This window comes from Bradysia coprophila, unplaced genomic scaffold (assembly GCF_014529535.1).
Source record: "Bradysia coprophila strain Holo2 unplaced genomic scaffold, BU_Bcop_v1 contig_70, whole genome shotgun sequence".
NCBI classification, from domain to species: Eukaryota; Metazoa; Arthropoda; class Insecta; order Diptera; family Sciaridae; genus Bradysia; species Bradysia coprophila.
The window spans coordinates 1,521,241-1,546,782 of record NW_023503941.1 but is presented as its reverse complement, the minus strand read 5'-3'; the positions used below and the strand labels follow the sequence as shown (position 1 = coordinate 1,546,782).

Below are 25,542 nucleotides of genomic sequence, written 5' to 3'. Positions count from 1 at the left end.
AAGAAGTTAAATCAATAGCGGACAGTGCATCTTTCAAGAAATGGACTAAACATACCGATGACATTGCGATGAAATTCAAGATATTCTATTCCGAAGAAGCCAACAACTTGTACGATCGTTTTTATAAAATGGATGGAAAATTCGAACAACTGATTAGCGGCATCGAAAGGGACACAAATCTCATTAAGCACAACGTATCCACTCCACTCTCGAAGAAGAAACGAGAAAATTTATTAATGGAAGACTCATGGGTAGAAGAAAATTCATGGATAGAAGATGGAAAAGAAATGAAGAAGAAAAAGACCAGTGATTCAGGATTCATCTCCAATGACTCAGGATTCATCTCAAATGACTCAGGACTAATTTCCAATAATTCTGAGCTTATCGATCCTGGACCAAATGATGATGGTAATGACAATACCAAAAACCGAACGTACGTCATAGTAGATGCAGTCGGGGAATTAGACGTATCTGGATTTAGCGAGATGTTAGAAAAAATGACAGGTAGAGATGAGTTGAACGAAAATTGGATGAGTTGAACGGAAATTGAGTGAGCCATGAACAGAGAAGTCGAACGAAAATTGAGTGAGCCATGAACAGAGAAGTCGATTTTTTCTACGTAAAAGTCAGGGATTTATAATTTCTAAAATTTGTTAACTACCGAAAAGAATTTGTGAACCACCGAATGAGTGAATAAATGTTGGACTGTTAAATCGGAGCGTTTGAAAGAGAAAACAATCGGAGCGTTTAAAAGAGAGAACATCAAGGACTCTGATAAGATGGATCAGGACGCTGATAGGATGGATCAGGTAGCAATTTTATTGATTACGAGTTTTGAGTTCCTGTGTATTGTCAATAGAGGACGCCAGCTTTTTTGGACAAAAACGATAATTCCCCACAATAACAGTAATTCCCAACAATAATGCCCCGTCAAAAATGGCGACCATTGTGAATGCATTCACATGGACAAGTCAATTTTCTATTTATTTTTGATTTTTATTCTAAAAGTTCGTCCGGATCTATATTTTATCACAGCAATCCATAGATCTAATTTGTAGCGAGCTAGCGACAATGAGCTGGAAAAAAACTATTCACTTTACAACGCGCTGTTCGACGACAAACATCATCCACTACACAACAAACACGTGCTTAACCTGCAAGCGGAACACATGATGTTTGTCGTCGTACAGCGCGTTGTAAAGTGAATAGTTTTTTTCCAGCTCATTGTCGCTAGCTCGCTACAAATTAGATCTATGGATTGCTGTGATAAAATATAGATCCGGACGAACTTTTAGCATAAAAATCAAAAATAAATAGAAAATTGACTTGTCCATGTGAATGCATTCACAATGGTGGCCATTTTTGACGGGGCATTATTGTTGGGAATTACTGTTATTGTGGGGAATTATCGTTTTCGTTGAAAAATGCTGGCGTCCTCCAATAAGAGAGTTCGTATCGTCGTGAGGAGAGTTCGGATTTCATTTGTGTGAATTTATCTCAAATTTCGTTTATTTTGAGTTTATTTGAGTTTGTTCAAAGTTAGCGTTTACTCCGTGCTGTATTGGGGATTTTTCTAAGCACTCTCAATTTCTATCACCTTCATCATCTGATGAATAAGTTCCAAATTTATAAAATAGTCAACAACCTGTTCAACGTTGTAAATTTATGCTGTCTTGTAAAGGAGTCGGTGGAACAACTGATGATGGACAGTCCTATACTGTCCTAGGGCCAACACCGGACTCTGAGGCCGAAACAGTACTTCCGTTTCGATAGAAGTCTCTATCAAATTCACTGTACGTGATGGTCGGTTGAGGAGGGAAGAGCTAATACTCTGTTAAGGTTTGATTGAGTTCAGTGATTGAGTTCAATTTTTTTGTGGAAATCTTATCGTTATCATCGAAGTGTATCGTTGTTTGTAGAATGGAATGGACTACGCCGGCCAATTGCAAACGAAAATTTGTTGGTTTTTTTTTCGAAAGAAATTTTTTTTATTAAAAAACCATTAAAGAGATAAAAACAAGTTCATTCTGTGTGTGTGTTCGTTTAATCGACTTACCCTCATACCCATATTAAAGTGCTCTCGTGTTTACAGGCTACAAAAATAATTTATCGTCAAAATTTCCAATAAAACAATGACCAAAACGATGACTTTTACGAATAAATTAGACATTTTACTTCAACGCACCGAGCGTCAGTTTTTGAATTTTAAATTAACAAAAAATAAAAGTTTCGAAAAAACAGAAATGGGAGAACAACATTCCCGACAACATCAAGCAAAATCTTTCATTTTGATATTCCAAATTCTCGTTTTTACGCACGCGACAATAATATACTCCATTTCGATAGCAACCACTCACAGCCGGATTTATTCGGTTGTAACTGACTTGGCCAGATTACGCGGACAATCGACGTTACATCCGCGCATAACTGCAATGTGATAGGAGAGTAGCTGCATTGGAATGACTGTAAGAACACCCTGAAAGACACCAAAAACCGTCATATTTAAGATCGACCGCCAGACATTAGGACACTCTCTGTGTCTCTTTCTCATTACCTGCAAGCAGTCCACTGTTTTTGGCACTTCTAATGACATTTCGGAATGTGATAGTGTTTCGGTGTCGTTTTCTTCGCAAATTAAAATCGGTCGCCCTTGGCGAGCTTGCACTTGCTTCAGAGCGTTAATGCATTTAACGTAAACGGGATCACGTACGACAATCATCAATACTGGCATCGATTCGTCGACCAGCGCCAATGGTCCATGTTTCAGTTCTCCAGCCATTATACCCTCGCTGTGCATGTACGTCAATTCTTTGACTTTCTGTAATTAGTGTTCATCCATCAGTCGTCGTATTCCGGATACGGAACCGATGTACTCACCAATGCTCCCTCCAAACATGTGGCGAAATTGTAGCCACGTCCCATTATCAACAGCGATTTGTGTTTGTACAAGTCCTTTGCCAGTTCGCTCACCTTTTCGTCCAATTGCAAAACTTTTTCGATTTGATCGTGCAAGTTTCGCAGACCTTCGATGATTTCCAGTCGTCGTGGCTGCAGCGACAAACGATCTTCGCTCATTACCAGACCGAACATGACCAGGGAGATGAACTGTGACGTATAGGCTTTTGTTGATGCGACACCGATTTCTGGTCCAGCGTTTAAGTGAACACCGCAATGAGATTCACGGCATATCGAACTACCGACAGTGTTGGTGATGCCAACAATGAGGGCTCCGCGCTGTTTGCAGTATCGCAGAGCCATCAATGAATCGGCCGTTTCACCGGACTGTGAAATGAAGAAGCACACATCGTCACGGAAAATCGGAGTTCCTCGATCTAAGAAGTCCGATGCCAGTTCAACCATAACAGGTAGTTCGGTCAATTCTTCTAGCAGTTGGCGTGTGGCCACTGCACTGTGATATGAAGTACCGCAACCGATAAGCATCAATCGTCGACACCGTTTGATCTCAGGAATGTAATCCTTGATACCGCCCAAAGTGATGGTCTTATTGACAAAATTTACACGACCACGCATTGTGTTCACCACCGATTCCGGTTGCTCGAAAATCTCCTTTTGCATGAAATATTGATATTTGCCCTTCATGATCTCCTGGATTTCCATTTTGAGCGTTGTTATCTCACGAGCATGTGGATCATCTAAGGTTTTGCGTAGACGATGAATGCTCAGAGCACCATCTTTTACAGCCGCTACATCATCGTCCTAGTAGAAGACGGAAAATATGTTTAGAAAGAGAGAACGAACGAAGCTCCTTCCATCGTTAAATGGCAAGGCAATGTTTATGCCACAGAAGCAACGAGTGAATTTCCTTACCTCCAAATAAATGACTCGGTTGGTGTGCTCTATCACAGCTGATGCATCCGACGCAAAGAAATATTCGACTTCCTTATCTCCAACGGGCATAAATTCAGAAGTGCTTTCGTTGCGAGGTAACAGCGGCAATTCATGTGGCGCTCCATGTGGCCGATGTTCTGGTTGAGAAAATTTCGTTAAATTAAAATTCTGGTTTCTGATATTTAAGACTGGTGAGAAGCGTGTGTGCCTCCCCAGAAAACCATCAACCAAAGACGTTTTTATTTATGAGTTATGTGTGGTGTCAACGCACTTCAAGCAAAAGTGGTACTCTAAATAGGGTACTAAAACTTGACAGTGCTCCATACAAAATTTTACACTGTAAAAAGAGTGGGGATAAAATTTCATACAAAATAGTACTCTATTTGACAGCTGTCATTAATAGCACATTTGCTTGAAGTGCGTTGGTGGTGTGTGTGTGTAAGCGTATTATGGTAAGACAATACGTTGTGAAGTCGAAGCACATTTCTATTTATTTAAACTCTCAACACAACCACCGTTGCTGTAATAACGGTTTGATTTGGTCGTGTTTCTAAAACATTTGACGCTAAAGATGATTGTAGGGTAGCTATGCAGGACATGATTAATTAGCTAGGAATGAATAGCAAGAAGTCATTCGGTCAGTTGTTCAGATAAGACTTGTAAAGCGAGAGCCTAAGTGCCTATCATTCCCTCTTGACAAAGTCTGTAAGGATTGAAGGCATGCTATCTTGTTACACTATCCAAGACGAAAAATGTTTTTTTTTCGGAGCTATTGCCTTTGAGTGTTAAGAGCAATGTGAGCAAAAAATTAAAATTTCCAAAATACAGTCAAGTGCAGTGAAATTTCAGCATGAATTTGCTTCAGCTGTTTTCCAGCTGATCCACACATACCATTAAAACCACCCGCATGCGCTTTTTCACTTTGCGTATAACGACGGCATTGAATTTTATGGCATTTTCTGAACCGTACGGTTCGACCACTAAAATTAAATGTAAATTTTTAAAGCCAATTCTAGCCGTACCTGATTCGATATGGCCTGAACCTAGCTGAAATCTGTAAATCATCGAAAATTCACATTTGAAAGGTTATCCTGATTGTCAGGGATTTAAAATGACCTGGTCAGCTGATCTGCTTAAAATATAAATGTGATGCAACTTGCTTCAGCTGTTGTTCAGCTGGCCCAGTGATACAAACACGTATAAAGTGTTTAAGTGATAGAGATACCGAAATAACAACCAATTGTTCCATCTCGGGTCTTCTGTCAGATTCTTTTGTATTATCGATGACAGAAGACCCCGAGTTGATTTTCCATCTTGCTCTACTTAAACACCGTATAAGGCAATGTGTTTGTATCAGTATGACCAACTGAAATGGTTATTTGTTTACCAAGGGAAGAGAATTAGGAAATTTCAACAAGAGCGAATTCGCTCTAGTTGGAATTTCCCACTTTCTACCCAAGCTGAACAAACAATTTGTCATCCGTGCATGACGAGAATAACCGGTTTTCAACAACTCATCAACTAGTTGCACCATTTTTCAAAACCGAAACAGAGTGACAGGAGAAACAAGAGGCGAGAAAATAAAAATTTTCTCACCGGAACTGTCATCGAAGAGAGCGTCAACAAAACGCCATCTTATCGCCGCATTTGAGTGGAGAAAATAAGGTTATTAACGCCGCACGAATGAAAAACACTTTTTAAATGATTGTACATATGGAAATCGGGATTTTGAGATCTTTGAGTTGGATTTTGTAGAATTTTAATGATTTATAGGACGGCTAATAGTTGGCTTTCTCGTTACGAACGTCGACACAAAAATGAGTATACGAAAATGTGTAAAATGTTTGTTTTTTGTACATTGTCTGTCTATAAAGCAGAACTATAATGCGGGCACAAAAATTAACTTTTTTTTGGTTCTATACAATTTTATAAATTCACCTTTCATGTCCAACACCAAATAATCTGCGCAATTTTCAAAGAAAAAATTAAAATTAATTATTGTGATTAGTACCAGGCTCCAGCTAATATTTCAAATGGATTATAAATTTCAGATTTTATTCAAATGAGATGACTGTGATCAATCATTATACGTGTATGTACAGAGCAGACACATTTTATCCGTCCATCAGACATTGCCTCTGACATTGCAAACTTCACGAAATGTAAACGAAAGTTCATTCGAAAGAGAGGCACAGCCCATTTCCGTCAACTTCTCTATTTGAGTAACTATCACAATCGAGTTATATCGACAATTTGAAGGTGTCAGCGTTCACAATTTTAATGATGAAAACACCTCAGCAATGTAAACGCTGGAAACTTCAAAAACATCGAAAACTAAGATGTGCCAAAGCTTTGGAAATTTTCCATTGGAAAACGTTCATTTGTTTCAGGGTTAGATTAATTTGCGTGCCAGTCTTTATTGCGTAAAATTATCTGGAAAATTTAGGTATACTTGTCGCAAAAATAGCTATTTGCACAATGCAAATGACGAGCTGGTGCTTCGGAAGGCTTGGTTGTGAAAAACGCTGCGCTCTGACCACAAGCAACAACCTCAAAACAATAGTTAGTTGTTACCATAGGGCAAAAACTGGGAAATTTCATGTGGAGAGTGTTGTCACCGAAGATATGAAACTTCCTACTTTCTTCCCGATGTCAACAGAACGTTTCCACAACAATGACATCCGAAGTATCAGCTGAGATGAGAACATAATCAGCCTGCGTTGTTGAAATAACTATCTCATGTGTGTATGGTGTGATTAACCGTTTTTCTACACGAAGAGACAACATAATAAGGTTGATAACACCGCACACATGAAATAGTTTTATGATGTGCAGCAACAAAGGTCCTGAAGTTTTCCGAAAGAACTTGACTTTGAAAACCTCTTCTCCCAAAAAAGGTGGAGTTTTTCGGGGACATGATTGACAGGTGACACACTTCTCGATTTAGCGCATTTACAACATTTAGTCCAAGAAGTGCGTCACCCTATCGCTTAAGACATCGAACGCTTATCGGATAAAGACTAGCACAGCAATTAGCACATTGTTTACATTTCACATTTGCTGCAACAGAACGGTGAGCTGTAATTCGTAAATTATTTCCTTATTAGTATCGTATGTACAATTCTTTAGATTAATTTATAAATTTTGCGGGTAGTATAGAGTCCGTCACCTAATCTTTTGTAATATAAATAAACCACCAAATGTCCCAATGTTTCCCCAAGTTGAATGTAAGATAAACTTTACAGAAACATCCGGATGAATTTTGATTAATAAAATTTTGAGTTAAGCCTTTCACTTTAGGAAATTATTAGAAATTAAAAAAAATAATAATTTTTAACCAATTTCGTTTACCTGGATGGGTGGCAGCATCCGATTCTGCGCACACGGTTGATAATTAATTTAAAACAATTTATTCAAACATAATTGCAAGAAAGAGAAAAAAAATCACAAAAACGATTAGTTTTACGAAAAAAAAAAAAAAAAATTAAAAAAATAATAAAAATCAGCAAAAAGGAGTGGTTATGATGATTATTGGGGAGTATCTACATGAAGTGCAGTTGAAAAAAATTAAAATAATTGTGACAGGAAATGAGATAGTCCAGCATCTAAAGTAAGTTTGTGGTCTGAAAAAATTCGAGAAAAACGAAGTGAAACGATCTACCAGAATGATGAATTTCCGTTCTCTACCACTAACGTGAGCGTCAGTCCTTTCAAAAAATCTGTAAAAGTTGACAGAATATGTTGAAAGCTTTTTCCCCTTTCTTATCGTTTAGTCGAACGTCTGCTGGTTGATTAGACTAACGGATGTACAATTTAGACTGCCCACAGACAGGCTAGTCTTCAAAATTCTTCAGCAAATTAAGCGTCACATAGAGAGGAATACTAAATAATGTTGGAAAACGTCAGTTCTAGGAACCGTGGAAATTTTGGCTTATATCTCGACGACCAGTAAACGGTGTAAAGCCTGCCATGCAGCATGCAAAAGGCACTGACTCCAAGCTTTCTAAAAAGGTTTATTGAAATCGGTTTCGAATTGACGCAGTGAGGTCAACTAAAAATTTAGGAATTTTCCGGGTCACATTTTGGGAAAATCCCTACATCGACCGAAGCCATTTTGTTTCCCATGAAAAAACGTTTTCTCGCACGTTCGGTAGATATTTGACCTTAAATTTCTTCAAATAAACCACTTTTCCGGCCGGAAAACAGTTTTTCATGCTCAATCACATGAAAAACTTAAACCGAGCGGACTGTCAGAAGAGCCTCCTGGACCAGTAAATATTGTCTTTATTTCGAAAACGTCCAAAAACCCCACGTCAAATTATCCGGTCAATGTAACAAACTGTTCGTCTGACTCTAGTCGATGTTAAGTGGGGCGTATCGAATTTTTAGAATTTTGAGGGTCGCGATAGCCTGTGTGCGGAAAACGTAGATCATTGAAAACTAAGTCCAGGCATATGGTTGATGGATCCGAAGGTGCCCGGGAAGAAGTCCCCCCGGACGACTTTAACTTTCAAATGGTCATAACTCGGAAAGTTGAAAGTATTTCTGAAAACAATGTTCTAGCAGGATGTAGAGCGTTAAAAACTCTACAAAACTGCCAAAGAAACCGATGGTCCAAAAGGTGTGTCTGTCGAGGTTTTCTAACATCGAAAGTTCGACATTTTAGTTTTTGACTTTTATTTCCTGAGAGACAAATTATTAAGTTTAGCTTTTGGCATGAGGTTGTAGAGGAGGTCGAGTACTACCAGTACACTAGGCATTGTCCCGGTCGGCGATCCATCCGAAACCACTTTTTCAACATTAATGAATGAACTTTTTAAGTGTACCCACGTCGCCCACGAAGCCAGTGCAGACACTGTAACCGGTGTTGCTGAGTCGAGGTAACCTTGGCCAGTAAGTGCACATAATATTCCATAACAGTAGCTAAACTCTTTTACAAAATATTTGGGATCTCGATGTTGCACATTATATGGACACGGTATACCACGAAGTTCAACCTTTTGTAAAAATATCGAAAAATGTGTATTTGCAACGAAATCGACTTCTTACTACTGTTCGTGGGTCAAATAACTAATTAAAACGATTATTTGTTGTTTTTCTCACAAATTTCACTTTCTCAGATTTTGTAGTACAAAATGGGCTACATCGAGATCCCAAATATTTTGTAAAAGAGTTCAGCTACTGTTATGGAATATTATGTGCACTTACTGGCAAAGGTTACCTCGACTCAGCAACACCGGTTACATTGTCTGCAATGGCTTCGTGGGCGACGTGGGTACACTTAAAAAGTCCATTCAAAAATGTTGAAAAAGTGGTTTCGGATGGATCGCCGACCGGGACAATGCCTAGTGTACTGGTAGTACTCGACCTCCTCTACAACCTCATGCCAAAAGCTAAACTTAATAATTTGTCTCTCAGGAAATAAAAGTCAAAAACCAAAATGTCGAACTTTCGATGTTAGAAAACCTCGACAGACACACCTTTTGGACCATCGGTTTCTTTGGCAGTTTTGTAGAGTTTTTAACGCTCTACATCCTGCTAGAACATTGTTTTCAGAAATACTCTCAACTTTCCGAGTTATGACCATTTGAAAGTTAAAGTCGTCCGGTGGGACTTCTTCCCGGGCACCTTCGGATCCATCAACCATATGCCTGGACTTAGTTTTCAATGATCTACGTTTTCCGCACACAGGCTATCGCGACCCTTAAAATTCTCAAAATTCGATACGCCCTATTGTTAAGTGGTGGATTAATGAAAGTGAATGGGGTGAAAGTGGCAAAAATTAAATGAAAAAATAAATTTAAAAAAAAAAGTGCAACGAAATCTCTACCTTTTTTGACGGTGTGGTCATCTGATTAGGTCAAAGAATTTTATTGGAAATGTGAATGTGAAATAAATTTGATTTTGTTTATTTATTGGTAACAGCACAACAACACAGTATTATCAGTTGTTTTGTTGTTAATTTAGTTTTTTTTTTAAACACATTGGTGTAGATAGTGGTACAGATAATCAGGATTCAAGTTGACAGGATGTGTGTTTGTTTTTTGGATTATTTTTTATGGTAGACAATTCGAAGACATAGAACCAAGATTGACGAGGAAAATAGAAAAGATAAAAAAAAAATTTGGTTAATAATTGGTTAAGATCACACGCTGCAACGATCTAATGCTTTGAACGAATTTTCCGAACGTTGCTATCGCAAATATTGAGCAATTGTTTCCACTTAGAGTGTGGGATATTAATGTCACCAATCAAATAGATTGGGGTCCACAAGCAAATGGCTTTCAACCCGTACAACAATACTTTAACGAAATGTTTGAATAGAATGCAAAGAGTCTCACACTTTTGATTTTCAGCACTAGAATGGCTCTAACGAGGTTACTGTTACCGTGGCATTACAAATAGTCTATTTGCATTCAAGCAAGAATTGATTTTTTTACCATGCCGACACCACCTCACATCTGTTGCGAGAGGAACATTAAAACAAATATTTTCGGAGATGGCTTATCGCACAACCCTTTGTTCGATTAGTCGCGATAAGTCACTTGACTCTTGCGTTCCAAAGAGGATGCATTAGATCGTCGCAGCTGGTAATTATTCACAGAATGTTATGTTTGAACTTAAAATAGTAAAAAATCGAACATCAAACTCATTATCAACACTATTCACATTAAAAAAACGAAAACAGCCTTGCAAACCGATCGGAATATCATAGTCCCAACAGAGACTCTTCCGAGACTTTTTCCCTGAAACGGGGCGTTCGCTTCGTTAAACAATTACCTTTTCCGTACAAAATTGGAATGTGATCAGTGGCCAAGCGCGTCTTAGTTTTGATAGCCACCAACAACGGTGAGCCTCGACGAGATGCAACACATTCGCCGGGGAAGTGACGCGATTTGAAAGCTAAGGCAAAAGCTCCTTCCTGTGTGAGACAATAAAAAAGGAAAAGAAGTGCGGGAGATCAAAAATCGTCGACCAGAAAACGTTTTCTTTTTTAATTGACTTACCAATTGCTGAATGACCTGCTCCACCAATTCCCTGAACGAGTACGTTGGATGCTGTTGATGTAAATGATGTATCAGTTGGGCAATGATTTCTGTGTCCGTGTCCGATTCGAATCGATGGCCTCGTTGTTCCAAGAATGTTTTGATGTCTTTGTAATTGGTGATGATACCGTTGTGCACGACAACGAACGAATGATCCATATCGGAACGTTGTGGATGCGAATTAACTTCGCTGGGTACACCATGCGTTGCCCATCTTGTGTGCGCGATGCCAACATGGATGTCAATCGGTTCGTCGTTTTCCTCAATTTTTGCGTAGGCTTAAATTGGTGCGATGGAAAAGAGCTTAGGAAGTTCGAAAATAATAAACAGAATCGGGGAGATGTGCACTCACTTTCGCTGATTGCTTCGACAAGGACATCTACTTTGCCGGATCGTCGGACCAATGTCATGTTTTTACCGTCAATAGTATCGAAAGCAACGCCAGCTGAGTCATATCCACGATATTCTTGACGTTTAAGTCCAGCAATTAGATGGTCCAAGATCTCCCGACGAGTCTTCGGCGTCAAGTAATTTAAGTAGGCAAAAATTCCTGCAAAATGAAAATTCGAAATTCTAATTTTATTACTGAAATCAATAAGCAGAGGATGGAGGATAAGTGGGATGAATCTCTCCTTGTAGAAAAATCTATGTTAAAACTAATGAAGGGGCAGACTTAACGTACTGCCGAAGTAGCTTCTAAAGGCCGTTCATAAAGTATGTCACGCAAAAATTCACTTGTCACAAAAATGTATGAAATTCTATGGGACACGAGCCACATACGCCTCCCCTTCTTGCGTTACTTTGACAATTACTGTGTAAGTAGATTGGTGTCCTGTAATGCATTAATTGGTAAAAGAATGAAGCATGGCCAATCCCAGCTCTCATCACGTAGTTTACCGCTTGTGTTTGAGACGTTTTAACACATTTTTAGCCCCGTACGAAGTACAAAGGGGCTTATAGGATTACGATGCCGTGTGTAATTGATGGAATTCGAAGCAGACGGTAAGGACAAAGTGTTTGCCTATGTTCATAGATGACGAATCTGCAATAAAAATTTTGTGTGTCCGTCTGTCCGTCACGTCGATATCTTGAGTAAATCAAATCCGATTTCAATTTTTTTTTCCCCTGAAAGATAGTCAAAATAGTGAGACTAAGTTCGAAGATGGGCATATTCGGGTCGGCCCTTCGTGAGTTAGGGCCACCTAAGTGATTTAAGGTCTTTTGGTGATATTTATGGCAAAACAAACGATGGAAATGTAAATGACATGGCAAGTGATAGGTATTGTCAATTAAAATCCAGGAAAAAAAGTTTTTTAAAATCGGGTGAGTGGGCCTTAGAAGTGAAATGCTACTAGGGCCCTATGTGTATTTTACATAGAACTCGAGTAAATTTCATTCATTTTTCGTAATTTTTGTTTGATTTGGAAGGTAATCGAAGGCCGAATAGAATGTTGTTGAAAAAAATTTTAAATTTGGGTCCTCGGACTAAGGCCACTACTAGGGCCTTTGTGTATTTATACTCAAAAAAATAAAATTTTTAGGGCGATTTGAAATTTTTGTTCCATTTGAAAGGAACGTCGTACGGGGCTTTGTAATTGCGCTATGCGCAATTTGTAAGATGTACTCATTTCATAATAATTTTACTTTAACTACATTAACCGGCGCAATAGGCTTACGGTCAAAGTAGGGTGACAGACGCGATAGGGTCACGTACGCAATGGATGTACGGGTTTGTACGGGGCTCAGTCGCAGCAAACGCTCCAACTGTTCTGATGGCTCGTTTATTAGCTAATTAGACAATATGTGTGGAAGCTTGAGAGTAGATGACAGATGAGTAGCATTAGGATGCTTGAGTAGCGTCAATACAAAAGTGATGCCATCCAAGTCACGTAGCAAAGGACCTTCATACGAGTTTTATAAATCTTGAAAAAGTTTCTGGACCGCACTACGTAGCCATGGAGTGCTAGAGCAATACATGCACATCATAATGGGCATGTACAAAGATGTAACCACTAACAACTAGAACTTCGGCGCCTTTCTGCATGCTACTCAGAGTACACCAAGGCAGCGTACTCAGCCCACTGCTCTTCCACATTGTCACATTGTCATTAACTTTCTTACATCCGAAGTAATGCAAGAGCTTTTGCTGAGCTTACAATTCGCTGACGACGTCGACATAGCAAGTAAAAGAGTAGCAAAGCTCCAGAAAGTATTTGACAAGTGGAAGAATATCCTCGAAGATTATGGGTTAACAGCTAGTTAGACTGAGCACATGTTCTACCATTCAGTGACCCACAAGCCCCATCGCCAGACATAATGATTAAAGGATTAATGGTTCGAAATGCACCAGTATTCAACCAAGCGAGAAATGCTGGAATATGAAAAGTTTGGAAGAGATCTAACAACTACGTTGACCCTGGATGTTAAAGTAAGTAAGCAATGATAAAGCGAGGAAGACAAATCCAGAGTTCCCACTCCTCCTAAAATTCCTAAAATGGACCAAATCCTCCTAAAATCTCCTAAAATCTTCTAAAACTCCTAAAATTCCTAAAAATAGCCCACACTATCAAAGAATTTTTTTAATTACGCTGCAATGAATTTGAAAACAGTCCTTTCTTTGAGTCATGCAAACAGCGATCCTGAACGTGGATTTAGCGAAAACAAATATATTCTCGAGGATCTCAGCTTGTTAGTAGATGCGACTATCGTCGCACTTCGACCAAAATTATGGTGAATCTTGTTAACTTGAAAGAAGGGTCCAGTCGACAAGAAACAACTGATAAATACCAAGTTGCTGGTCTTAACTGGCGTCAAAAAAGTGTAAACCATAAAAGTTTCAATTATTGAACTACATAAGGAAAACGATGCTTTGATAAAAAAAAAACTTTTTGTCAATTAGGGGTGTACGATGGAGAAAGGATCGAGACTGGCGTAAATTTTAAAAATTCATTTACAACCTGAGACAAATCATAGAAGCTAAATTTTTTAGTTTTCGGTCTTCCACCTACTTTGACTTCTACCAAAAACATTCTTTGAGATCTTTGTTAGCTGCATTAGTCTTATTCTACTAATTGGAGTCCAGTGCTACAAGAAAAAATTAAATCCAGGCGAAGTTTGTCGAGAAGGTATTTTTGGTGAGTCGTCAAAGTTTGCCGACTATGAAAAATTGAGTGGAAAAATTCGGAAATTCTATCAAGAAAATAATTCGATCTTTGCTCAAGTGGGCTTAAATTCTTGCGAATGTTGTAGGCTATTCAGAACAAAAAAGTTTTTGAAAATCATGTGAGAAATGTTTGTTTCGTGAGTGTTTGTTTGGTCTAAAATTGAGGCAAAATGGCTCAATTGAGAAAATCGAGTTTTTGACATCTAGGGATGATAACAATTTTTTGTGGACTATGCCTGTCTCGATCCTATATCCATCGCACACCCCTAATTGAAATTACTTATAAAACCTTTATCAAATCTCCTAAAATACTTTAAAATTACTTGCAAAATCTCCTAAAATTACCGTTAAAATTTCCTAAGTCGTGGGAACTCTGCGAAATCAGAAAAGTTTCAGCATTAGTGAGTGAACAGTCTGACGCAGAGCCTAATATTTGGGAATTAATTCTCTAAATTCCCAAAAATTCCCAAAATTCCCAAAAATTCCCTAAAATTCCCAAAAATTCCCAAAAATTCCCAAAAATTCCCTAAATTCCCAAAAATTCCCTAAAATTCCCAAAAAACAACAAGAAATATTTCAAAACATATTGAAAATATATATTCAGTAAATACATCTTAAGCAGTATATCGCCAAAACTGCAGGTGATAGTGATAGGGGAACAAGCGGTCTCCGATTTTAAGGAGTGATAGCTCGTTAGATTGGTCTTTCAATTCTAGAGAATCGTATCTTTCATTTTTTGGAATATTTTTTTCAATTTTCGGTTAAAGCGTTCAAAGTTGCATGTAAGATGGTCACGAAAACCTTTTCTCGGCAATAACTCAAGAATAATTACTTTAACTTATTGTAATGTTGTACTGATGTCAGCTTTGGAGAGGCCTACAAAAATGGAAAAAATAACTAAAAATTGCTCACCCCTGGCTGGTGCGAGTACATCCACGAGAATTATACCCTTCAGAGCCAAGTATTTAGGAAATAATTATCAAAAGTTCCCTAAAATTACAAAAAAAAGTTCCCAAATATTTTTCTTTGCTTGTTCATAGTTTTTATAGGTTTTTGAACTTTTCCTGATGTTTTACGAGCATTTAAGAGGATACACATGGCTAAATTGTTGCCTACATTTCGGGGCGAAATTTTTATTATTTTAATGATAATTTTGGACTAGGATTCGTTTTAGAAAACGAACGACCATCGTTTGGTGTTAAAATGTGCTAGCTTTCAGCAAAAATATAAATGTTTGCGGTGATGCAACCTACCTCCGAGAAAACTCAAAATATGTGTCAATTTTCGTGACTCGGACTGAGAGACATTTAAATTTTTACTAAAAGCTAGCACATTTTAACACCAAACGATGGTCGTTCGTTTTCTAAAAAGAATCCTAGTCCCAAATTATCATTAAAATAATAAAAATTTCGCCCCGAAATGTAGGCAGCAATTTAGCCATGTGCAGATTCTTTTAATTATAAAACTGCAAAAAAAAAAAAGAAATTTTGGAATTTTTTGGGAGTTTTAGGGAATTTTTGGGAATTAGTTCCAAAAATTCCCAAAAATTCCCTAAAATTCCCTAAAATTCCCTAAAATTCCCTAAAACTCCCAAAAATAAACGATTCCCAAATATTAGGCTCTGCTGACGGCCCAACGTCTAACTTTAGATCTGCGTCAATGACTCAATGCAATAGACTATCAATTTTGACAAATAGATATCTTTCAATGACTAGCTTTACTAATTGGCTAACAAATTGAGATAATTGTTTTCGAACTGTAATACACATTGTCCACACATTCGAAAAGTGTAACACACAATTGCAATGGTTGAGAATTTAAAAAAAATTACCGGAAACAATTTTACGAGATAAAAAAAGTTGTTTATCGTAAAGTGTCGAGTGTTTGTTGTTCCTTTTCGTTTTTAATTAATTCTTCGTGGAATCAGCCAGATTGATATAAAAATGAAATGTTGTTCACCAACAATTATTTGGCGAAACCATCAAAATAATGGCAATGTGGCAGTGGCAATGAAGTGGATCGACAAAATTTTAATTGAACGAATGCAAAATCGGTATTTTTTTTCCAACTTTATCTATCGCTGACGAATTATACACCGACAAGAAAACGACCATAAAGATACCATTTTCTAGGTAAATGATCGAAGTACAGGTACGGTACATGTATTCAGTTGATGCTCTTAATCAGCAGACTTTATGACTTCCTAGCATAGAGCAAAATGTTTTATTGCCGTAATTTTGGTAAAATAAATCGTACGAAGTCTTTAACTTTACAATCAGACAATTGATTAGCATAACGGTCGAATCAATTGTTGTGATAATGGAGCAGGTGTATTGGATAAAGATAAACATAAAATTATTCCTACGATAAAGTTGAAACTGTCCTGCGGTGAAGGTTTGCGGTTGGAATTTACATTCATCTTCCGTGTTGCCTAACAATGTACCAATTTAAATCTTCCTTAGATGTCACCTTTCATACTTCACAAAATATGAATTTTCTTCTGGGATAACCCGAACTAAGTTTTGGATACGGTGGAAAGAACCAAAGTTTATATCGATCACTTAACTCTGCTATTCCTGAACCTCATTCGTAAAATAACGACACTAAAAAGGGAATAGAAACTTCGACAAAACTCTATCAAAATTTCACTAATTCAGCAAATTTGTAAGAAATAGACCAGGTTCACTGTTCGTCCGTCTCATAAGAAGAAGATTTATATCAAAAATTGCAATCGGTGTAATTTCGTTTTCGTCGACAAATAGGCTGATGGAGGAAGTAAATAATTTCATTATTTTGACCTGGTATCTACCTCATTGTTATTTCGATCTGCATTTACCGTTTGTTTCCCGTCACACACACGAAAAGACAACGGTAAGATAAAAACAGACGTTACAATGTTAACCAGATGTTGCCAGATGTGCAAGAAAAAATCGTTGACCCTCCTAACCAAGATCATACTACTGCCACACTGACCACTCCCCTCACCACACTGACCACTCCTCACCACACTGACACTCCTAACCACACTGACACTCTTAACCACACTGACACTTTTAACCACACTGACCACTCCTCACCACACTGACACTCCTAACCACACTGACACTCCTAACCACACTGACACTCTTAACCACTCTGACACTCTTAACCACTCTGACACTCTTAACCACTCTGACACTCTTAACCACACTGATACTACTAACCACACTGATATTCCTAACGACACTGACACTCCTAACCACACTGACACTCCTAACCACACTGACACTCCTAACCACACTGACACTCCTAACCACACTGACACTCCTAACAACTCTGACACTCTTAACCACTCTGACACTCTTAACCACATTGACACTCCTAACCACACTGACACTCCTAACCACACTGACACTACTAACCACACTGACACTCCTAACCACTCTGACACTCCTAACCACACTGACACTCCTAACCACACTGACACTCCTAACCACACTGACACTCCTAACCACACTGACACTCCTAACCACACTGATACTACTAACCACACTGACATTCCTAACCACACTGAAAAAATTCATGAAATTTACTCGAGATATTGACAAAATACTCCACGTTCACTGTACGGCCGAGTAGCCAGATAAGAGCTCACTCCAAGAGACCTATCACGATCCGGAGAACATAATTTCAAAAACTTTTTTTCCCTGATTGGTACGGTCAATACCTATCTAATAAAGCTAAAACAGTCGAAATATGTTGAAATGTGGCCGACCTACAAGCAAAAACTGCTTGCCGCCCTGTGCCTGTTTCACACCAAGGGGTCTAACTCACTAGTCGGTCATCCGATTTCCATAAACTTTTTTATTGTCGATCGGTATTGTAAATACCTTTTATTTGACGTATCACTTACAAGTGTAACGTTTGAATGTCCGGAGATATCTTCGAAAAACCGTAAAGCACTTATTGGGCCACAGCTCGGGAGGGGTCGATCCAAAATCACTCATCTTCGAACTTAGCCTGTCTTTTGACATTACCAAACGGGAAAAAAAAGAATTTTCAAAATCGGATGCGTTTTACTCAAGTTATCGTGCAGACGGACAGACGGACAGACGGACATTTTTTTTCACTGATTTGGCATCTCTAGACAACCACAATAGGTTTCCCCTTACTCAGGGAGTTCAATTCGACGTGTTACAAACGTATGCGTAAACGCATAAGACCCCAGTACTTCGTACGGGTCTAAAAATGAAAATCCATTAGAAACCGGTGGCGATCCGCTTGTCAACGAACAATATATGAACAAATGTCTTAATCCATTGAATCGTGATTCCTTGGTAATCGTCATTCTATTCCAAACGAAGCTTGGTGTACCTAAGTGAAGCTTACGTATTAAGACCTTTCGGTTTTATTATGCTAGATCAAACTTCGATACCAGAAGATTAAACATAGTAATTCATGATGCATTGCTAGCGTTTCACACACGACAAAGGCATATCAGCAGTTTTACTATCGGATCTACTACTTCATTTTCAAGAGGTTCATTTCAAATCTTTTACTTCAATTCTTTGAACACACATTTTACTATACGTAAGGCCTCATCAGCCACAGTGTGTCGTTTAGAAATCTAAATTCATTTTCCATAATAGACGATAGCCGCCCGCAACAGACTAGATGTAGACACTCCTTTCATATGCATACGTCAGCAAAAAGAAAAAAAATCATTTGCCTACATACTCGGCTCAACGCGAATGTCTAAACCTATCTGTACTACACATGCATTCAAATGACACTCTTTAATACGCCTTGAACCAATGTTTTACTGACTTTCATTACGTCGATTTGTTGTTGGGTGCATGGGTGCTATAACATTACATCGCTAGATATTAATCAAACAAACGGATGAAATTGAAAATGGATTTACAAATGAGAAATTGTCATTTCATATTTTGACAATAAAAATGGTTTCCCAAACCTGATATTTGCCCACATTATTAACATTCTGTATGTAACGATATCAATTATTTATTTGTTATGAACGCGTTCAACTTTCACTTTTTGTTTAGCTTTATTTCAGGTTTTCAGTCTTGTTATTTTGTGGCGTTCGATCTTTGTATTTCTCTTAAATTTTCGGTTTTTTCTTTTCTTCTTAAACCACATTTGCCTTTGAATTGCAATATTTGTGCCAGTCGACGACCGTAAGTCGTTCTGAGCAAATTTATTGTTTTTTCTTGTCGACACGATCACATCGAATATGGGATTTATCGTTGAATTAACGATTTCAACCAATCACCGACCAATTATATCACACACTCTGTTACTACATCCTCGGTTGTGACCATGACATTTTTAAGCCAAACGAACAAGAAACAGAGAAAACGCACAGCCAAACTTTTGAACATAAAATTGGTTTAATGGTCAGAGACTAGAGCGTTACAATGTATAGACTGTAGACATGAGATGAGTTTTGAGCTCATGTTACGAAACATGAACTTACTTGATCAATGATCATAGGTCATGCATTGGAAACGAACGAAGAGTGACTTTTGCGCTTTTTATTTTTCTATTTTTGGATCGCATACCGTTAGACACCACCACTGACGTCAACGTCAACATCAACGTCAGACAGTGGAATGGTAATGAGATTGGACGGGTCTGTCTTCTGATTGCATGCTTTTATCTGGCTTATCTTTCGAAACGTACGGGTCGAGTTGATTAACACATTATTGAATGGAGGCAGCGGTGTTATCGACATTCGAATGTTTCTTTGAAAGAGTCGGTACATGCGTGACCCAGATAATGAAATCGGTTCATGAGTGCGCCTTACCTCAACGGATCGAGAAGATCTAATATGAAAAAGCCAAGCCACAACTACGCATTGAACACAGTCCTGTTCAGAAATGGATAGCTCATTAGATCGGACTCCGTTCAGTTGGTCTCCCTGACAGCAGATTTCCATAGGATCATAGGATGTACCGGGCCCGAACAAAAATAGAGATTGGTAATCAGGGCAGTGGATTCACTAAACATGTACATTAGGGCGTATCGAATTTTGAGAATTTTAAGGGTCGCGATAGCCTGTGTGCGGAAAACGTAGATCATTGAAAACTAAGTCCAGGCATATGGTTGATGGATCCGAAGGTGCCCGGGAAGAAGTCCCCCCGGACGACTTTAACTTTCAAATGGTCATAACTCGGAAAGTTGAGAGTATTTCTGAAAACAATGTTCTAGCAGGATGTAGAGCGTTAAAAACTCTACAAAACTGCCAAAGAAACCGATGGTCCAAAAGGTGTGTCTGTCGACGTTTTCTAACATCGAAAGTTCGACATTTTCGGTTTTGACTTTTATTTCCTGAGATCCAAATTATTAAGTTTAGCTTTTGGCATGAGGTTGTAGAGGAGGTCGAGTACTACCAGTACACTAGGCATTGTCCCGGTCGGCGATCCATCCGAAACCACTTTTTCAACATTTTTGAATGGACTTTTTAAGTGTACCCACGTCGCCCACGAAGCCATTGCAGACAATGTAACCGGTGTTGCTGAGTCGAGGTAACCTTGGCCAGTAAGTGCACATAATATTCCATAACAGTAGCTGAACTCTTTTACAAAATATTTGGGATCTCGATGTAGCACATTATATTGACACGGTATACCACGAAGGTCAACCTTTTGTAAAAATATCGAAAAATGTGTATTTGCAACGAAATCGACTTCTTACTACTGTTCGTGGGTCAAATAGCTAATTAAAATGATTATTTGTTGTTTTTCTCACAAATTTCACTTTCTCAGATTTTGTAGTACAATGCCGGGACAATGCCTAGTGTACTGGTAGTACTCGACCTCCTCTACAACCTCATGCCAAAAGCTAAAGTTAATAATTTGTCTCTCAGGAAATAAAAGTCAAAAACCAAAATGTCGAACTTTCGATGTTAGAAAACCTCGACAGACACACCTTTTGGACCATCGGTTTCTTTGGCAGTTTTGTAGAGTTTTTAACGCTCTACATCCTGCTAGAACATTGTTTTCAGAAATACTCTCAACTTTCCGAGTTATGACCATTTGAAAGTTAAAGTCGTCCGGGGGGACTTCTTCCCGGGCACCTTCTGATCCATCAACCATATGCCTGGACTTAGTTTTCAATGATCTACGTTTTCCGCACACAGGCTATCGCGACCCTCAAAATTCTCAAAATTCGATACGCCCTAATGTACAATTGTCTCGATGTGCGCTCTCAGTGAACGGGGACAAACAAAGGTGTGTTACAGTCTCATTGCATCATACCTGGCATTTAGAAAATCGTTTGATTAATATGCTGCTAGAAATGCAGGCCCATTCAATTACATAGCAAGATTAAATCAACTTCACAAGCCGCCCACTCAATGGATGTGCTGGGTAAATGGCCTATAATTTAGTAGTGCGACAATCGTAATCGTATTCTGATAAAAATTAATGAATTGAAGTTATCGGACCTATGACACACTCAGTCATAAAAATACCGGCGTTTCGTTTCAGACGACTAACGTCTAATAAATCATGAAGGTGGAGTGGAACTACTGCGTGAACAAGTTTTCCTCTTAACAAGTATAAAACGCAACAACTCTGAATTCAACATACATTGAATGGTATAGGGTACCTTTCACTTCAATTGATGTGTTTAAAACCATATTGAATACCATTCAGGAACAGCGTGGCAACCAGATTTATGAAGGTAACCTTTGCAAGTAATTAAATTCGATTTGTCTTCCTTGTTGTGCTTAGATATGAGTCTGATGGTCTATACCCGGCGATTATTGCACAGTTACAATTTTTATGATTTCTGAACGACGATAACCACCAGTTTGTGGATTTATAAACGAGAAACCGCTACAAATATACAAAACTTTTCCGCATTGCATTGCCGATTTGTTATGTTAAATGAATTGATTTGCATGTTGCGTTGCTATTTAAAATATTATTGATAAACGAGCTAGACCACGTCGTTCAATTGAACAATGCAGAAGACAAAGCGGATATCGGTCCAAAGTAGTGCTGATTAGGGCGTATCGAATTTTGAGAATTTTAAGGGTCGCGATAGCCTGTGTGCGGAAAACGTAGATCATTGAAAACTAAGTCCAGGCATATGGTTGATGGATCCGAAGGTGCCCGGGAAGAAGTCCCACCGGACGACTTTAACTTTCAAATGGTCATAACTCGGAAAGTTGAGAGTATTTCTGAAAACAATGTTCTAGCAGGATGTAGAGCGGTAAAAACTCTACAAAACTGCCAAAGAAACCGATGGTCCAAAAGGTGTGTCTGTCGAGGTTTTCTAACATCGAAAGTTCGACATTTTCGTTTTTGACTTTTATTTCCTGAGAGACAAATTATTAAGTTTAGCTTTTGGCATGAGGTTGTAGAGGAGGTCGAGTACTACCAGTACACTAGGCATTGTCCCGGTCGGCGATCCATCCGAAACCACTTTTTCAACATTAATGAATGGACTTTTTAAGTGTACCCACGTCGCCCACGAAGCCAGTGCAGGCACTGTAACCGGTGTTGCTGAGTCGAGGTAACCTTGGCCAGTAAGTGCACATAATATTCCATAACAGTAGCTGAACTCGCTATCGCGACCCTTAAAATTCTCAAAATTCGATACGCCCTACTGGCCACTGTTTTCTCGTAGAGTGTGTAATGAGGCTGATTACGAAAGACCCTTCCCATTAGTTGATTGTAAATGTTAAGCATGACGTTCATCGACGATTACAACTGTCGAAGAACAATAAATCGTCGCATAAAAGTGAGCACGTCATCCGCGAAAGGAACTGGTGTCCCAACAATTGTTTTGCGCAAATTCACAAGAATTAACATTCCAATATCACGTTGACGCGACCGTTTTATGTCGGAGTTCTATTTCACCCATCAGCTAACCAACGTTTCGTAGCAACGACACTAGTTTGAATTTTAATTTCTAATATGTTACACTTGTGTCTGAATCATTCACCAGTCTACGTCGTCGCTAGTTGATATCACTTTGATTACAGTTGAACAAACATTAACAATTTCTAAATTACAATTTACACGTAAGCTCGGCAGAAATTGCGTCATTCAAAGGTTTAAAATTCAAAAGCTAAATGGGACGCCCATTCGTTCATTTCGATCTCAAAGAAAAGTGCTAGAAACTTGAATTGAGTGTGATAACGGAGACAATTTTTTTTGTTTTTTTGATCAACAGTATTTACACTACGGTGTGACGGAGACATAATGGGTGGTATGAGCTTTTCAAAAGCTTCAAAGTTTTTTTTTAATTAAAATTCCGTTTGAGCAACCGAATTATCGAAATAAAATGTTTCAAAGAATCCACACAACAATTGCTCCTCAAAATGGTAAAACAACAACAATCTGTATAAAAATGCCATCAGACCAACCAGAATTCCAAATTATTTCGACCCAACAGGGATGTAACTTAGAACATTTTTGATTTTTGTACCAGCCCTGTTTGAATGTCGTTCAAAATGATCGACTCGTTTTTTAATTTTCTGAATGTTATAGTTTTCGGCAACAACGATTTTCTGTTATAGTTTAATTGTCTTCGGCAATTGCCTAAAATCTTTGGCATTTTACGACAACTTTTATGGTAAAGTGGTACACACGGGTTTTCTTTCTGACGAATGCTCTTTAAATTTGAAAGAATTCATTGAGTCAATACCAAATACCATAAAGGGTAACATCCGAAGTTCAATTAAACCTTGAAACGTACCGATAATTTCGATTTAGTCAAGATGTGGAAATTTTCGAATTAAAAATGCAGAGAGAGAGAGAGAGAGAGAGAGAGTAAATATTTACTGATTCGAATGTGATAAAGGAGGTTCATCCAATCGCACCTTCGTGTACATTTTCATATGAATTTTCCCAAGTGTGTAGTATACGACACGATTCAAATGTTCCATGTAAAAAAACGCTTTTGATTTCATGCAATTTCATCATGGTCGATGCAATTTAACGACAGTCAAGGCCAAAACATATTGTTGTCCTGGGTCGAACAGACAGACCATTATTATTATTAGCGGGTCTATTACTACCATCGATCAAAGTAATTTTAATTTAAAGGACCACATTACACGGAGCGTGTCATTACTTTTGTCGTCGTTATCGATAACAGATGAATAGAATGAGAACTTGCTACCTTGTTGCCTTAAAATGTTGACATAAAACATATTCAAACGCTTTACTCACCGCACATTATGCTGTTTGTTTTGATGGATTTTTCGCTCTCTAGCTATCAGACACGTTCTATTTGCTGTTCGCTGATTTTTTTTTTAAAGAAAACTTAATAACAAAATCTATTCTGAGATGTGCCACGTATCTTTTTCTGCAGAAAATCTTCAGTTTTCAATTTGTTTTTTTTATTGGTTCGTTTTTGATTTTGTTTATGCACTGCAGTCAACACAATTAAGTCGAATTTTATTCACTTCCAAACACACTAGTTATTTATCCCGAATGAATCAAATGATATTTGTGCATAGAAAATGTGCCAAATGAGCAAAAAAAAACGAAACGCGAAACTGTTTGTGATGGTAAACAATACACTTGTGAGTGGAAAATAATATCCGAACGAAACCAATTTGTTTTAAGCCAAAAAAGGTGTATTTCCAACGACTTCTGATTAGCGAATGTGAATGCCGTTCGATAAACCTCTTACTATATATGAAGGTATCTCGCACACACACCAAAAAACCGAATGTATACAAATGTTGGCCGCGCTTAAAACTTTTATTGGGTAAAAATATGTAAAATGGAAAGAGTGTGTCGGTGCATTTAATAAACACGGAATGGACAGAGCTTTCGATTTTTGTCCACTTCTTCACTCTATCATTCTGATTGCTGAGATGCAATCAAATTCAATAGTTTGGTGTAACATACACTTCGCACCTAGTTTTTCGTTTTAGTTTTAGTTAATGAATTACCGCTAGCGAACACTGAATTAATTTCAATTAAACTTCGCCGACGTGAAAACAACGATTGTTCAATGTTTTTCTTAATCAATTGACTTAGAATACGTAATCTACGCTAAACACTAGCAACGATAATACTTCTTTTGACGAATTACATCACGGTTGTCGGAAAAAATCTTTTTGTTTTTGTTAAAAAACTGAATTTTTTGGACTAAAAAACATGACCCGCATGAATTTACTGTGTGTTTCTTATCGTTATGTCACTTTGACGTTCTATGATGATGAACGTGATGAACTACCAAATGAACGGAAAGTGTTTTCGTTGAAAGTGGAAAGACTGATCAGCGGTTTACAATTTCCGATGAACATCTTGGCGCAAAAAATTTAAAATAAAATCCTCTGATAATGTAAGAACTCAAGTGCGCTTCTCCTTTCGGGTCAATATTTGTTCAATGTGTCGACCAAGGTTTGGGTCATTTTATTAGATATGAGGTAAGACAACTTATCCTTCCTTACACATAAAATTCACCAAATGCGAATTTGTACCGCACGCACACGGTTAATTCTTGCATGGAAAG

At 38.1% G+C, this 25,542-nt stretch overlaps 1 protein-coding gene across 4 annotated transcripts; it reads right to left on the bottom strand.

The window, feature by feature from the left end:
• Nucleotides 1–1,964: 1,964 nt before the first annotated feature.
• On the bottom strand, nucleotides 1,965–25,238 carry LOC119083639 (glutamine--fructose-6-phosphate aminotransferase [isomerizing] 2-like). 4 transcript variants are annotated; one of them, XM_037193376.1, is made up of 10 exons: nucleotides 24,246–25,238; nucleotides 11,248–11,445; nucleotides 10,857–11,173; nucleotides 10,630–10,771; nucleotides 9,680–9,700; nucleotides 7,201–7,224; nucleotides 3,829–3,986; nucleotides 2,878–3,717; nucleotides 2,555–2,818; nucleotides 1,965–2,476 (listed from the first exon to the last, which is right to left on the bottom strand). In XM_037193376.1, exons 1-10 carry the CDS (start codon nucleotides 24,250–24,252, stop codon nucleotides 2,366–2,368), a joined length of 2,082 nt encoding a protein of 693 aa, XP_037049271.1. In that variant the 5' UTR covers nucleotides 24,253–25,238; the 3' UTR covers nucleotides 1,965–2,365. The 4 variants fall into 4 exon arrangements, with proteins under 4 accessions (XP_037049271.1, XP_037049273.1, XP_037049272.1 ...); XM_037193378.1 differs by lacking the exons at nucleotides 7,201–7,224; nucleotides 9,680–9,700 and adding an exon at nucleotides 5,788–5,811; XM_037193377.1 differs by lacking the exon at nucleotides 9,680–9,700 and having other exon boundaries at nucleotides 24,246–24,690.
• Nucleotides 25,239–25,542: the final 304 nt, after the last annotated feature.

Coding starts and splice junctions, on each gene's coding strand:
- LOC119083639 (XM_037193376.1), bottom strand. Junction 9,701..10,629: donor TCCAATTTTGTACGGAAAAG/GTAATTGTTTAA, acceptor TGACCTAATCAG/ATGACCACACCGTCAAAAAA. Junction 7,225..9,679: donor TGACCACACCGTCAAAAAAG/GTAGAGATTTCG, acceptor CCGTGTGCGCAG/AATCGGATGCTGCCACCCAT.